Source organism: Parus major, chromosome 1A, assembly GCF_001522545.3.
Source record: "Parus major isolate Abel chromosome 1A, Parus_major1.1, whole genome shotgun sequence".
Classification (NCBI taxonomy): domain Eukaryota; kingdom Metazoa; phylum Chordata; class Aves; order Passeriformes; family Paridae; genus Parus; species Parus major.
The window spans coordinates 25,556,812-25,569,245 of NC_031773.1; the positions used below are offsets into that span (position 1 = coordinate 25,556,812).

Consider the following 12,434-nt stretch of genomic DNA (forward strand, 5'->3'; position numbering starts at 1 on the left):
CTCCGCGCGCCGCGCCCGCACGTCACGTGATGCGGCCGGCTGCGGCCCGCCCCCCGCGGAACGGAGCGAAGGGTAAGCGGCGGGAGCGGCCGGGAGCCGGGCGGAGCCACGGGAGCCGGGCGGGCTCGGAGATCCGGGGCGGGGAAGGGGCAGGGGAACCCGCTGGTGGAGGAGGAGCGGGGACGGGCGCGAGCAGAGGGGGCTGCAGGTGCGGTGGCGGGGACAGGCAGGCGCCGCGCGGCGGGCCCGGCCGCGAGCTCGCGGCAGCACGCGGCACCGCCTCTGGCCCGCCTCTGGCCCCGCCCCCGGCCGGCGCGTCCTGGGGCGGGGCCCCGCGGGGCCGGCGGAAGCGCCGCTCGCCTGAGGCGCCGGCACCAGCCTCCCCGCCGCCGGTCCGGTGTGCGCTTCCTCCCTTCTTCGCCCTCCGATTACCGAGAGCTCTGTTTCCCGCGGGAAGGGATTCGATGTAAAAGAACCGGCAGAGTCAATAGCGACCAGCACCGCCGGTCTGTGCATCCTCCGCCTGTCAGAGGCGGTGCGGCAGGCGGTCGTGCCCTGCTGCCGTGGAAGGCGGGGTGCTTGGGCGGGGGGATGAGTTTGGAAGCGACTCCAGGGTTCTGCTCCCGTTCATTGGCATCGTGTCTGCAGCTGGGACTTGTGCTGTGCGCTTGGTCCTGGATTGAATGCAGTTCTTACTTAAAGTATTTTTCTGTTTCATTAAACTTCTTTCACATCTTGTATTTGTCCTATGAAGACTACTGTTAATGGCTATATTCTGATATCCTGATGGAGTGGCTTTCCTGCTGCCCTACATCCTGGACATCTAATAGAGAATTTGTTTAGATTTTTTTTTTTTTTTTTCTATAATGATATAACTTGTCGTAAAGTGTCTGCTTCTCCATATCTGGTGCTTATCACACAATCTTTTCTTAGTTAAATGCTTCTCCCCATAAAGGCTGCAATGCATGAAGCTGAAGAGATTCAGCCAGTTCCCAGACATCTTTCTCTGCTGTTCCTACTTTTTTTAAGGCAAATTTTCTTGGAAGCTAACAAAAATCTTAGATAGAAAAAGCACAGCTGAACAGCAGGTAGACTTTAACTTGGTAAAATATTTTAATTATCCAGTATTCCATTATAGAAGTTTTAATTTATTTTTTTTTTACTATTACCATTCTTGTTCTGTGGAACTGAAATTCACTGGGCACACCAAGATACCAGAAAAGGCAAAGCTGCTTTATGTCTCTAAATAACCCTCTTGTACTATCACATTTTTACTTTCTTCTTCTCCCCTAAAAAAATACACCACACATACTTGTTCATTGTTCAGCTAGGAAGAAAACTGAAATTGTCAACAAAATGTACTAGGAAAACAGAACCTCTTGAGGATTTTCAGGTTAAATGAAATAATTTCTCTAGAAAACTTCAGAATCAGACTTGATTTTTCAAATATGTAGCTTTGTAACTGAATACATATGCTTTTTGTAAAAAGAAAGCTAATGTTTTTAACTACTGTATTTGGAAGATTTTTCCAGGAGTCTTCCATTTAATTTATTTTAAAATTAGAGGTTTTTTAAATTTAACTGAATGTTGTTACCAAAATAAATTTTCTTCTGAAACTGGTGGTAAATAACTATACACATGGTATAGTAGTGGGTGATACCCAGATCCCTGAAAGTAATATTTTAAGTATGCTAGAAATAATTTTGAGATTAAAATGGTTTCACAGTCATTGTTGTAGTTTTGTGGTGCATTCTTTTTAAGTTGACTAGAGTGCCACAGATACTACCTATTTCTGGAAATATGTATCCTTATGCTTGTTAAGTTGTTTTGCTTATTCTTGAGACTTTAGAAACTTACATGGCAGTTGAAGTTATCACAAATCCCAGACTCAAAATCAATATGGTGGGGAATGACGGAGTACACTAGGTCTGCTCTTAACAAGTCCCACAGTGACCTCTAGAGTTCAACGATAAAACATGACTTGGTAAAGGAAATTATTTCTTTGAAGGCATAATTTTCTGTATTAGTTTATACATTTAGTTTATTACTGTCCCCCAGACGGTAGACAGTAAATAGTTGGTTCATTAGGTTTTACTGCTGGGTTTCATGGGAATGTTCTGTCAGGGAGTCAGTCTCAATTTTCCTGTCTTGAACAAGGGTGCACAAAGCTGCTTTTACATTAGTTGTGGAAGAACTAGGAATTTTTGTGAAGTATGCTGAAAATGGAAAATACCTTTCAAACAGTAAAAGCATTTTCTCTTCTTTCTCTTGGCATAATTTCTTCATACTATAATAAATATTTTCAGTCATTATTTTGCCCTCATATACTCAGTGCATGTGGGCATGCTTTAAAGATTCATAGCTGAGAATCTTGTTTCTTCTATTAATTTGTTTTTGTATTCGTTTGACTTTCCATTAGGCTAGAAGAAACTTCCCTGTTCCATATGAAATTTAGTTCTTCTTAATCCAAAAGAAACACCTTTTAGAAGAGTTTGTTTCTGATGATATTAATGTTTGAAGCTGAGTGCTGTTATTCTTCAGCTGATCACTGAAATGTTTTCTGAGTACTTAAAGTTATATATTTTGGTGAAAACTGAATATTCCCTTTTTTTTTGTTGTTGTTTTTGCCCAAGTTTGGTTCTGGATAACCACAACTAACATGACAGTTCTATGGTGCTTGAAAGAATCCAGAGAGTTGACTAGGTGAATGTACAAATTTATTGAAATTCAAAGGTTATGCTATTGTTTACTGTAAATATAATTTACAAATTCAGTAAGTTTCAAAGAAACTCCTCATTTATGCTGTCTACTTAAGAGCAAAACATAGCAGCAAAGGACACTTAAAATTAATTTAAACAATTAACTTTGACTGCACGCACTGAATCCTTAGGCTGAAAGCAACAGAGAGCTTTCAGTTGTAAGAAGCTGAACATGTGTTATGTTGGTCTCTTAAATGAGTTCCAAAAATTGATGTATTTAGTACTTATATTATATTATTATATCTATAATTTATATCTATAGCTATAGTTTATATAAAGTTTATATATAGTATATGTTAATGATCTTTAGTTTCTTTGAAGGAACATGAATAAACCCAAATATTGTAACTTTTATGTAAGAAGAACTTGTTCTCTGCCAGTCGCCTGTGTGATACTACTTGGAAGATATTTCATTACATCTGAAGCTTTAAGTGCTGGGAAAAAATCTGACTTATGACAATTACTATTTTTTTTAACTAATTCCTTTTCTTGATGATTGTGTGTGAAGTGGATAACGGAGTAACTTGTTAGAATGGAGGGATGGCTGTTTACTTGCCATCCTGAGCTAGTTCTTAATTTGATTGCTGAGAGTAACTTTGGTCTACAGCTGTATTTTCTCCAGTTCTGCTTATATTTGAAGAATGAAATGTTTTGTTTGGAAATACAAGATTGTCTATTAGGGTAAAATTTGTATACTTGAAACACAAAATTAATTTGAAATAATATGAATTTCTCTCCAGTTACAACCAACATGTCAACTAAGCCTTTGTACATGACATAGATCCCAGTGATGTGATATAGTAATATTATATTGAAAGAAGAATCAGTTCCACATTAAACTGATTTTTTCCCCACAGTAATAAATCTGTGGCTGATTATGTTGATGATTGTTGTAGTTTAAGCTTTTCAATTTGGTTTGTGAGCTGAAAGTTCTTTATGGTTGATCTGGTTTTGTCTGCTTCTGGGAGCTTCTCTGTATGTTACTGCACTGAGAAGATTAGAAAAATGGATTTTTATTGTTGTTTTTCTTTATTGTGTATACTGGAAAAATTCAATGTATTTTGTAGGGCTGGGAGCTATTACATGGAAATTCTAATTGCTTGAATTCAAGCAGAAGCATAAGGAAATGATACAAAATGGAGCTGAAACTAACAAAATGTGCTGCTTTGTATTTGGAACAAGCAAAACATCTGGGTGTCAGAACAAAATGACTAATTTAGAGGAAAGAAAAAAGAGCAGTGTACAGTTGCTGAAACTGCAGGTTAAGTTATGATTTGCTGCTTCAGGAACACAGTTTCCATGAGCTGAGATATTTTCAAACTTACAATAGAGGGGTGTTCTTTAATGTCTTTATATTAGAGAGTAATATGATGGAGGAATAGGATGAGTAAAACCTGCGCAGAGTATAAATACATTAATTGAATAGACATGTTACCACAATGGTGGAATAATACCAGGACAGAGTTGGCTTTATTGAAGGATAAATGAGAGCTCTTTCTGGAACTAGGTAGGATTTTTAAATGAAAACTTAAATGCACTGATCTGATTATTTTAACTGAAAACTTTTGGACTAGTCTATTTTGATTCTTCTGTGGCATTCATCACCATCATGTGATAAATATATGTGAATTAAATATAAATATATGTGAATTAAATCAGCCTACTAAAAACTCTGCATACTTGTACCCTTACAGTAATCACTGTAATATAAAAGTTATGAAAATGTATGACTGAAATGGGAAATGAGAGTCGGGCTGCATGGAAGTATTTATCTCTGGCCTTGTACCATGACAGATTGTAGAAAAAGAATGTGTTAAAAAGATCACACAAATTCTTATACTGAGCAGTATCCTGTTAGTCATGGTTGTTAAGCCAGGTAAAACCTCATCTTCAAGTTAGACCAGTCTTAAAACAAAAGCTTTTGTCCTCAGTTTTATGTTTCATTGGACACAATAAAATTTGGCTTATTCATGTGTTGTGGTATTTTTTGTTATGAAAGTCTTCTTTATTTTGAAACTGTATATCCTGAATTCTAGTGTGATACCATCAATTTATAGAAAAATGCATATTTTGATTGACAGAGAAGTTGGTTGTTTCAATGGCTTCTTGAACTATATATCATATAGCTACTAATTCCTGAACAAGATCAAATAGATAATTTCACACTAATGTAGCAGTCTTCGTGGGGTAGTTGTTTTGCATATAGATTGTGATTCCCTCCTTCCTGTTCCCTCACATGTCTTCTTGTAGAAGCACATCAGGACCCATTCTGTTTCATTTACAGATGACTGCTAATGCCTTGTTTTTACAGCTATTTTTCCTATCATACTTCTGTGGGTAATTTTTAAGTACCTGGGTTTGCAAATATATTGTAACCTGGGGCTTTCTGAATTACTTGATGTTTTTCTGCAGGCTGTTTGATAAACAGTGTCTTCTAATGTGCAGGCAAGTGTAAGAAAAAATAAACATTTTATACATAGAGAGCTATCTAAATAGCATCTCTGCTCCATATGTTGTAGTACCCACGAGAGGTTCATTATAATCCCTGGACCTTTTGTGCACCAAATACTTCAGTCCGGATAATGCTGTGCTCCATCTGCCTTAATCTCTGAGCTGCACAATGTGAAATTCTTAATGCTTTGACCTGCTGTATGATCATTTTTGATCTTGGATTTTTTGTGTCCATGTTTTCATTTCAAACAAGTTTTCAAGGTTGTTGGTTTGAAGTTTATAATTTCTACTGAATTCTTCTGTGTGTTTTTTTTCCCTAAACCAAGCGTAACTTACAGGTTCTGAAAAGTGTATACATCTGCAACTCTAAAACATTTTATTTTTATTTTTTTCTTTAATTTGGTTTTGTTTCTTTCCCCCCGTTTTTTAAGCATTGTGATTTGTTGATCTTGAATTCAAGGTGTCATACTGGTCAGAGATCCAGAAACATGTGCTAGGGAAATTATTTTTTTCAGCAAACAATACTTTGCTTGCCTCACTAACATGCATTTAAACCTGACATCATAAACCAGATGATGCACTCACTGTATCTCAGAATTTCACTGGAGAAACATGATGATATGAAAATCTACAGATGTTAAAGGTATTTCTAAGAGTAGAATATTATCTTCAGGAGTGATGAGTATCTTATGTTTTCTTTACAAAAAAACTCCAACCAGAATTTTTTCTTTTAATTTTAAGGGTCATTTTTGTGTCTGCCCTTTACCACCCTAAATTCTCTCTTGTGACTGCAATAAATGCTGATCATTACTCTTTTCCCTTCTTTTCTCCTATGACAATCAAAGTAGAAGAAAAGATAACACTGCACATTTCAATCCAGCATTGTTTATCAGTTGATGAATATCCATTCACATGTCCAGTTACTGCTAGAAGGAAATGCTGCAAACTTTCTGCTGCCTATGTCCAGCTCTTCCTCTGTGGCAATGCAAGACAACTTGAAGGCCCTCGTGTGGAAGGAGTGAGGGGTAACTTCCCATTTACTGGCAGCTGGGTGGTGGAATATATTGTCAACAGTTGCACAGCAACTCTGTGTTTTACTTGTCTGTGCATTTTTAGAGGGGGAATCTTATGAAACAGAACTGGCAAAAATGTGTGCACTGTTAAGTCAGATACTGACATGTAGTAACTTACTTATGTGTTGAAAATATTTCACTATATAAATGGACTTTAGGTTAAAGATGGATTGTTTTTAAATAGTTCTTCTCAAATTGTTTGAATTGTGTGTGCGAATGTTTGCTGTCTTTAGGGAAGAACGGCTTCTGCTGACTGGCTCAGTCTGTGTTATGGGGGAAGCTGTCCTTCCTGTGGGAGGAACAGGAACCAGGAAAAGTTCAGAATGTAGTACATCAGTATAAATGAAGGATTTGTCCTTTTGGTATACAGGGAAGATGAAACCAGTGGTTTGATTAGTTACTGAGAGGGGGAGGAGAGGAGAAAATTCAGGGCATGTAGAGAAGTCCTCCAGCAAATGAGCGGTTGCTGGTTTTGGTAGCTTTGCAAGTTGATTGCTTGTAGGGGTGCTGCTGGTGCTTTTCCCCTTGTGTTTTTTTATATTGTGCCATGTAATGCTACGTGTGTTCAAACCCACAAAAGTAGTGCTTTAATTCCCAGTGTTGACCACAGCTGCTTAATACGTCTGGTGTTGCCTTGTCCAAGTGATGTACTGAGAATGAAACATTTTGTCTTAGCAGTTTTAACCTGACTGCTAGATTCTCTGTCACTATTAATTAGCTTGTAGTTCTAGGAAGCATATGGTTGGTCTCCTGTGGATTGTCTGACCAATTACTTCTCTTCAGATTCTAGATTTTTCTGTAGATACTAGCATGAGGCTTCTGCAAGAAGTTTATAACAAGATCTGTCTATGCATTTAGTAGAAAGAATGTGATGAATATTCATGTTTCATTATTAATGAAAAAGAGGTTTGACTCGGAGAAATTTTAAGAGAAGTAACGTTGTTTGATTTCTGAATTTTTAAAAACTATTCCTAAATCAGCCATATTGTGATGCATGTGTCAGACAATGTTTTCCTGATCAATTTACCCTAGGGAACATGGTGAATATATTTGTGGTAAGGTCTCAAAATGGTGTTTGGTGGCTGACATTGCTGTTAGAGTGGAGGAGGTCTGACACGCCAGACCTCATGGCAGAGAAGTACAGTTCCAGCCACAAAACTCAAGATGCAAAGTTCAAAGTAAATAGATTGAGAGAAGGGTATTAAGATGTAGGCAATGTATTCTGAAGATAGACAAAACCCTGATTTTTAGAGATTTTATTTTTATGTGGCATATTTTCCAAAGGCAAAACTCTGCTGATAGAGGCAATAGTCTCTTTTGGTGGATTGATTCTAATAACAAGTTCTTAAATGATAATCTGAGAGTAAATCCTTATAGCTTTTTTCTTGAAATGGTGAAGTTTTTGATCTGTTTCACAACTATTTCAAATTATTTGTAAAAGCAGTTGATGCAAATTTAAAATGTTTTCATGAAATGTTCAGGAAGAAAGTGACTGAATTATAACCAGTATGAAAATTTAAACTTATGAGCAAGTTACAGATGATGAAATATTTCCACCTAAAAAAAATAATTAAAACCTTTTAAAGGTGAAGGTCAGAAGTAGTAGTCTTAGAAGACAGATCTTGTCATTGCACAGCTATTAATATCTATAAAGAATTCTAGTAAAGAATATGCAGTGGCTTACTTTCTAGAACTGAGTTTTCTAAGTTTTATGGTTTTTGGAATTAAGGTCTTTCTGTGACAGAAATACTACTTTCAGTACTATTTCATCAGAGTGATATAGTTTATATTCTGCATACAAATAGTTCATCACTTCCGTGTTTCTGAAAATGTAACAATGAAAAAATAATTATATTATGAGATTTTAAATACTTTGTAAGAGGACTGAATGAAAATGCGTATACTTATGTTTTTAATTATTTCCATTGAAAAATAACTATGTTCTTGAATATAAACACAAGCTGACCCACTAAGGATTCATTAGGTGGAAGTAGCAGTTTAAAAGGGAGCAGTCTAAAAGTCACCTTCAATAGATGAAGGGCAGCATTTCTTATAATGAAACTGCAGTTACATAAATTAGGCCTTGAGTCTATGCAGCAGTACCTGGATATTCAGCTTGCTTTTCAGAGGTACAGCTAATACAGTCAAATAGCTGGTGTTTCAGTGCACTTTGTAGGTATTTTCCAAGCATGTTCGGTGGTTCAGGGCTAAATAAATAGGTGGGAGATAGTGTAATACATAGAGTTGGAGTGGAATCATCCCATATGTCATTACATAGATGCCTTAGCCTGCCAACATACTTTTAACTTTGTGATGGAGTGGTAAATAAGGAGTCATTGTGTTATGGTGTGTCCCTATGATATATGTGACAATTTGAATAGATTTTATGTTTGCAGTTACCACCAGTGTGGAAATAATGAATTTGTGCATTTTCATTTGTGAAAATATTTAATAAAGAAAAAGTGATGTGTTGCAAATAGCTTTCCTTTGTTTAACCCAATCCAACTTTGGGGGTGAAAAATTAATAAATATTAGTGTATGGAGAGAAAATTATTAGCAATGCTTCTTTTTTCCAAAATGAATTATTACATTTTGTCTGGTTGCATCACTTTGTTTCTTGCTTACCTGCCACACTGAGTAATTTTTATCAAGTACTTCTCCTAGCACAGAATCATAAGAAATGTTCAAGTTAGCTACAGGGTAAATATGAAGTTTTAAGCTCTGTTCTGTAGAATAGATATTGAAAATCTGATGAAGGTTTGTGGTTTGTTGGTTTAGGGTTTTTTCCATTCTCATGTGCACACTTTTTTTTTTTTCACTCTGGAAATTGTGAGACTCTAGAAGATAATAAATTTATTTTTAATTATTCCATGTTGAATTGCTACATGTTGATGTTACTTCAAATTTGTTTTGTAACAACTTTTCTCTTTCCTTCATTTTTTTCAGATTATGGCACAGGCTCAGGGTTTGGGGAAGAAATACATTAAAGCCTTTTTTAAAGGTTTTTTTGTTGCTGTTCCTGTAACTGTGACTTTCCTGGATAGAGTTGCCTGTGTCGCAAGGGTGGAAGGAGCATCAATGCAGGTATTGCTGGAAATATCTTTTGTCTGTCAGGAAATTGAAAGGTGGCTCTTCCCTGATAATAACGAGGTGAAAAACATATTTTTCCTCAAATGTTGTTAAATGATGGTCTAGTATGGAATAGTTTAATTTCTACTTTGTTAAATATTTTGTCATGTGAAAGAAAAGATTTTGAAAACAAGACTTCCCAAAATTCTGGGTCAGTAAAAGGAAAATATATGGAGAAATAATGATAGATTATTTTGATATCTTCCTAAACATTTAGAAATATTTGGAGCTATATATTTTGTCTCTTGGGATTGAATTGATGACTCACAAAGAGTCTTTATTAATTTTTAGTATCTACATTATAGTAACTAACTGTGTGGCAAAAGTGTTTCTTCTTCTACTTGTTCTTACTAATGAACATATATGGCACCATTGCAGGGAAGAATACTGAAAGGGGCATGAACCTACTATTATTGCTTATGTTTATCAGGAAGTAGGTATTAGTTCACTGTTTTTACTTTGGTTATATTGAATGTTTATGCAGCATAAGCAAGTAAATATAGCGTGTAACATTTAGATGATAAATAAATACTCATGCACATGATTTTGTTTTCACTGTTTATTTGATCTTGAAAAAGCTGTATTTTAATGTAGATAGAAAATTTCCATATTGTTACTTTGCATTTGAAATCATATGCACTGCACATGGGTATGCATCACTGCTGATAACTATGATGTATTTTGTTTGAATGTTGCAACATTCCAGTTAGCAGAGAATAAAGATTTGATTCTTGGAAGTCAGTCTCTCTTTTCTGACTGTCTTGATAAGCTCAGAACCTTGAATAGGGATTTCACAGAAATCAAGACCAGCTGCTGGAGTTTGAATTATGCAGAATCTACACATAGGCTAAAAAACTTAGGCTTGATCCTGCACTTGGCTGATTTATGTTTAATGTTCTAAAAAGCATGTGGTGGGGAGGCGGGGATGGCAAGGTGGCATTGTGCTGTTTGTGGCAGTCTGTAATCTGATGTTTAAACTCTGTCAAGAAACCTCAGCAGGCAGCTCTCACATTGAGAACAGGGATGAAAGTAAAATCATCTTACTCCAGTAATTCTACAATCCAAGGCCAAAAGCTAGGTGTAACGTACATTATCTTTGCCCTTTTCACAGATGTTATTCTGAAAATCATTGATGGCCAGTGAAAGAGAGGAGAATCTCAGGGCTTGCAATTGCAGAGCCAGAAATTTGCACTAAAAAGGAGAGGAAAACTGTGAAAAAACAGTTTTGTTACCTTTTTACTGTCTTCAGACAGGAGAAATCCAAATATATAGCACAGCATCTAGAGAAGTACAAAATCAGCCAGATGAGTACAACTCCCCTCTTTTCCATGTTCCCATTTTTTGCCTCTTTTGCGGGTCTAGAGCCACATGGAGCATTCAAGATGCATATTTATGTTGGATTTTATGCTTTTGGCATTCTGCCTTTGTTTGTTTCTGTTTTTTGGGGTTTCTTTTGTTACTAGTGAGTGTGACCTGAGCATTTAAATTTTGAGGTGTTGGTTTTTGTAGCATACCACATTGCCATTCATTGTTTGATATTTTCTGCCTCTAATGTAGCGTTCTGTTTGACATCTATTATTGCTTAATAGTTTTGCTTCAGTAGCTGGAAAGAAATTTCTTAGATTTCCCTCTCCACAAGTCCATTGTGCCCTTCTTGTTAATACCTTGGTTTTATATTTTCTTTGAAGTCAGTCTCAAGTGTTTGAGAGTGCTCTGGTATTGTTTTGGAGTGTTGCTTCTCTACTCACTTGAAGAGCACGTAGTTGACTGTGGCTTATCCATGGAATATTTGAAAAACACTACAGTTATTTGCTTAGATTTATTCAACCTGACAAAGGGAAAGCAATATATATGCACTGGATTATTAAAATTGAAGCTTTTCCCTTGCTGTATCTGTTAACTAAACATTCCCTCTGTTGATTGAAAAATGGATAGCTTGAAAGCTGACATTTATAATTTTAGTGACACCTCAGTGTCTGTAAAACTCTCTGGTATTATTCTGAAACAGAACTGAAACAGAGGTTTGTTTTAAACTTCTGTGCATATGGCCATTTTTCAAATTGAAAAAAAATCCTGATGCTTTTAATAACATACTAATTTCCTTGCCAAGATTTATTAGGCATCTAAGTGAGTCTGACAGGGACACAATTATAAGGAATATAACCCTTCTTTAGGAGTAGCTTGAAGGAGTAACTGGTCATGTTGCAATTCTGTCTGTTAACTATGTTCCTTGGAGAATGATCTATGTCAAATATATCTGAAAGCCATAGGTATGAAGAAGGCTGAAGTTCAGTCAATTTGTAGTCAGATTGAATCCTTCAGTCACATACATCCAGTGATACCTATTGTCTCAATTTGATATCATGGTAAGATTCCCAAGAATTTGTTTGTAATAGACCTCTGAAATGTCTAGCTGGCTTTGTGTACTTATAATTCTGGCTCCTGCTGAGCCTGAAATTAAAAGTTTTGACAAGAAGCAAGAAATAAATTTGTCTGTATCATGCTTGCTCTCCTACTCTTGTTCTCTCCTGTATGCTCTCTCTCCCCCTACACTTTCTCTTTCTGTTCTGGACCAGCCTTACTGCTCCTTCATAGTTACTGACGATGGGAACACTTCTTGACACCTTGGCAAGTATATGAATAAAGCTTCTAATGAAAATACAAATTTTATGACCCATTCAATTAAGACAGACTTCATGCATTCTATTGTCTCAAGCTGATTTTGTATTTTTCAGTGCTTTCAGCCACCTGTTGTAATTTCACTTGAGCTGACTTCAGTTTATATGTATATTAAGTCTAACCTATAGGGAGTAACAGTGAACTATTGCAGTGTATACTTTTAATAGTTTCATTACCTTCTCTTTTATTTCCAAATTCACTGGGATTTTTAATCATCACATAAGGTAGTCTTGTTGCTTAGGATTTTAGATTGATGCACTCATCTAGAATTCTCCTAATAGTGGGTTTCTAATGAGTTGTAATCTGTTTACAACATTAAATGTAAGTGACTCAAATAACTGGT

General features: G+C 36.4%; 1 protein-coding gene across 2 annotated transcripts in view; it reads left to right on the top strand.

The window, feature by feature from the left end:
- The first annotated feature begins 17 nt into the window (after window positions 1-17).
- The window catches only part of IMMP2L (inner mitochondrial membrane peptidase subunit 2), a 399,803-nt gene continuing 387,386 nt past the window's right edge, over window positions 18-12,434 (top strand). Inside the window, exons 1-2 of one of the 2 annotated variants that reach the window (XM_015628273.1) lie at window positions 18-72; window positions 9,230-9,367. In XM_015628273.1, coding sequence (XP_015483759.1) covers window positions 9,233-9,367 — 135 coding nt within the window. In that variant the 5' untranslated portion in view covers window positions 18-72; window positions 9,230-9,232. Of the gene's footprint in view, window positions 73-6,052; window positions 6,236-9,229; window positions 9,368-12,434 lie in introns of those variants that run through there. The other variant, XM_015628274.2, reaches the window with a different exon arrangement.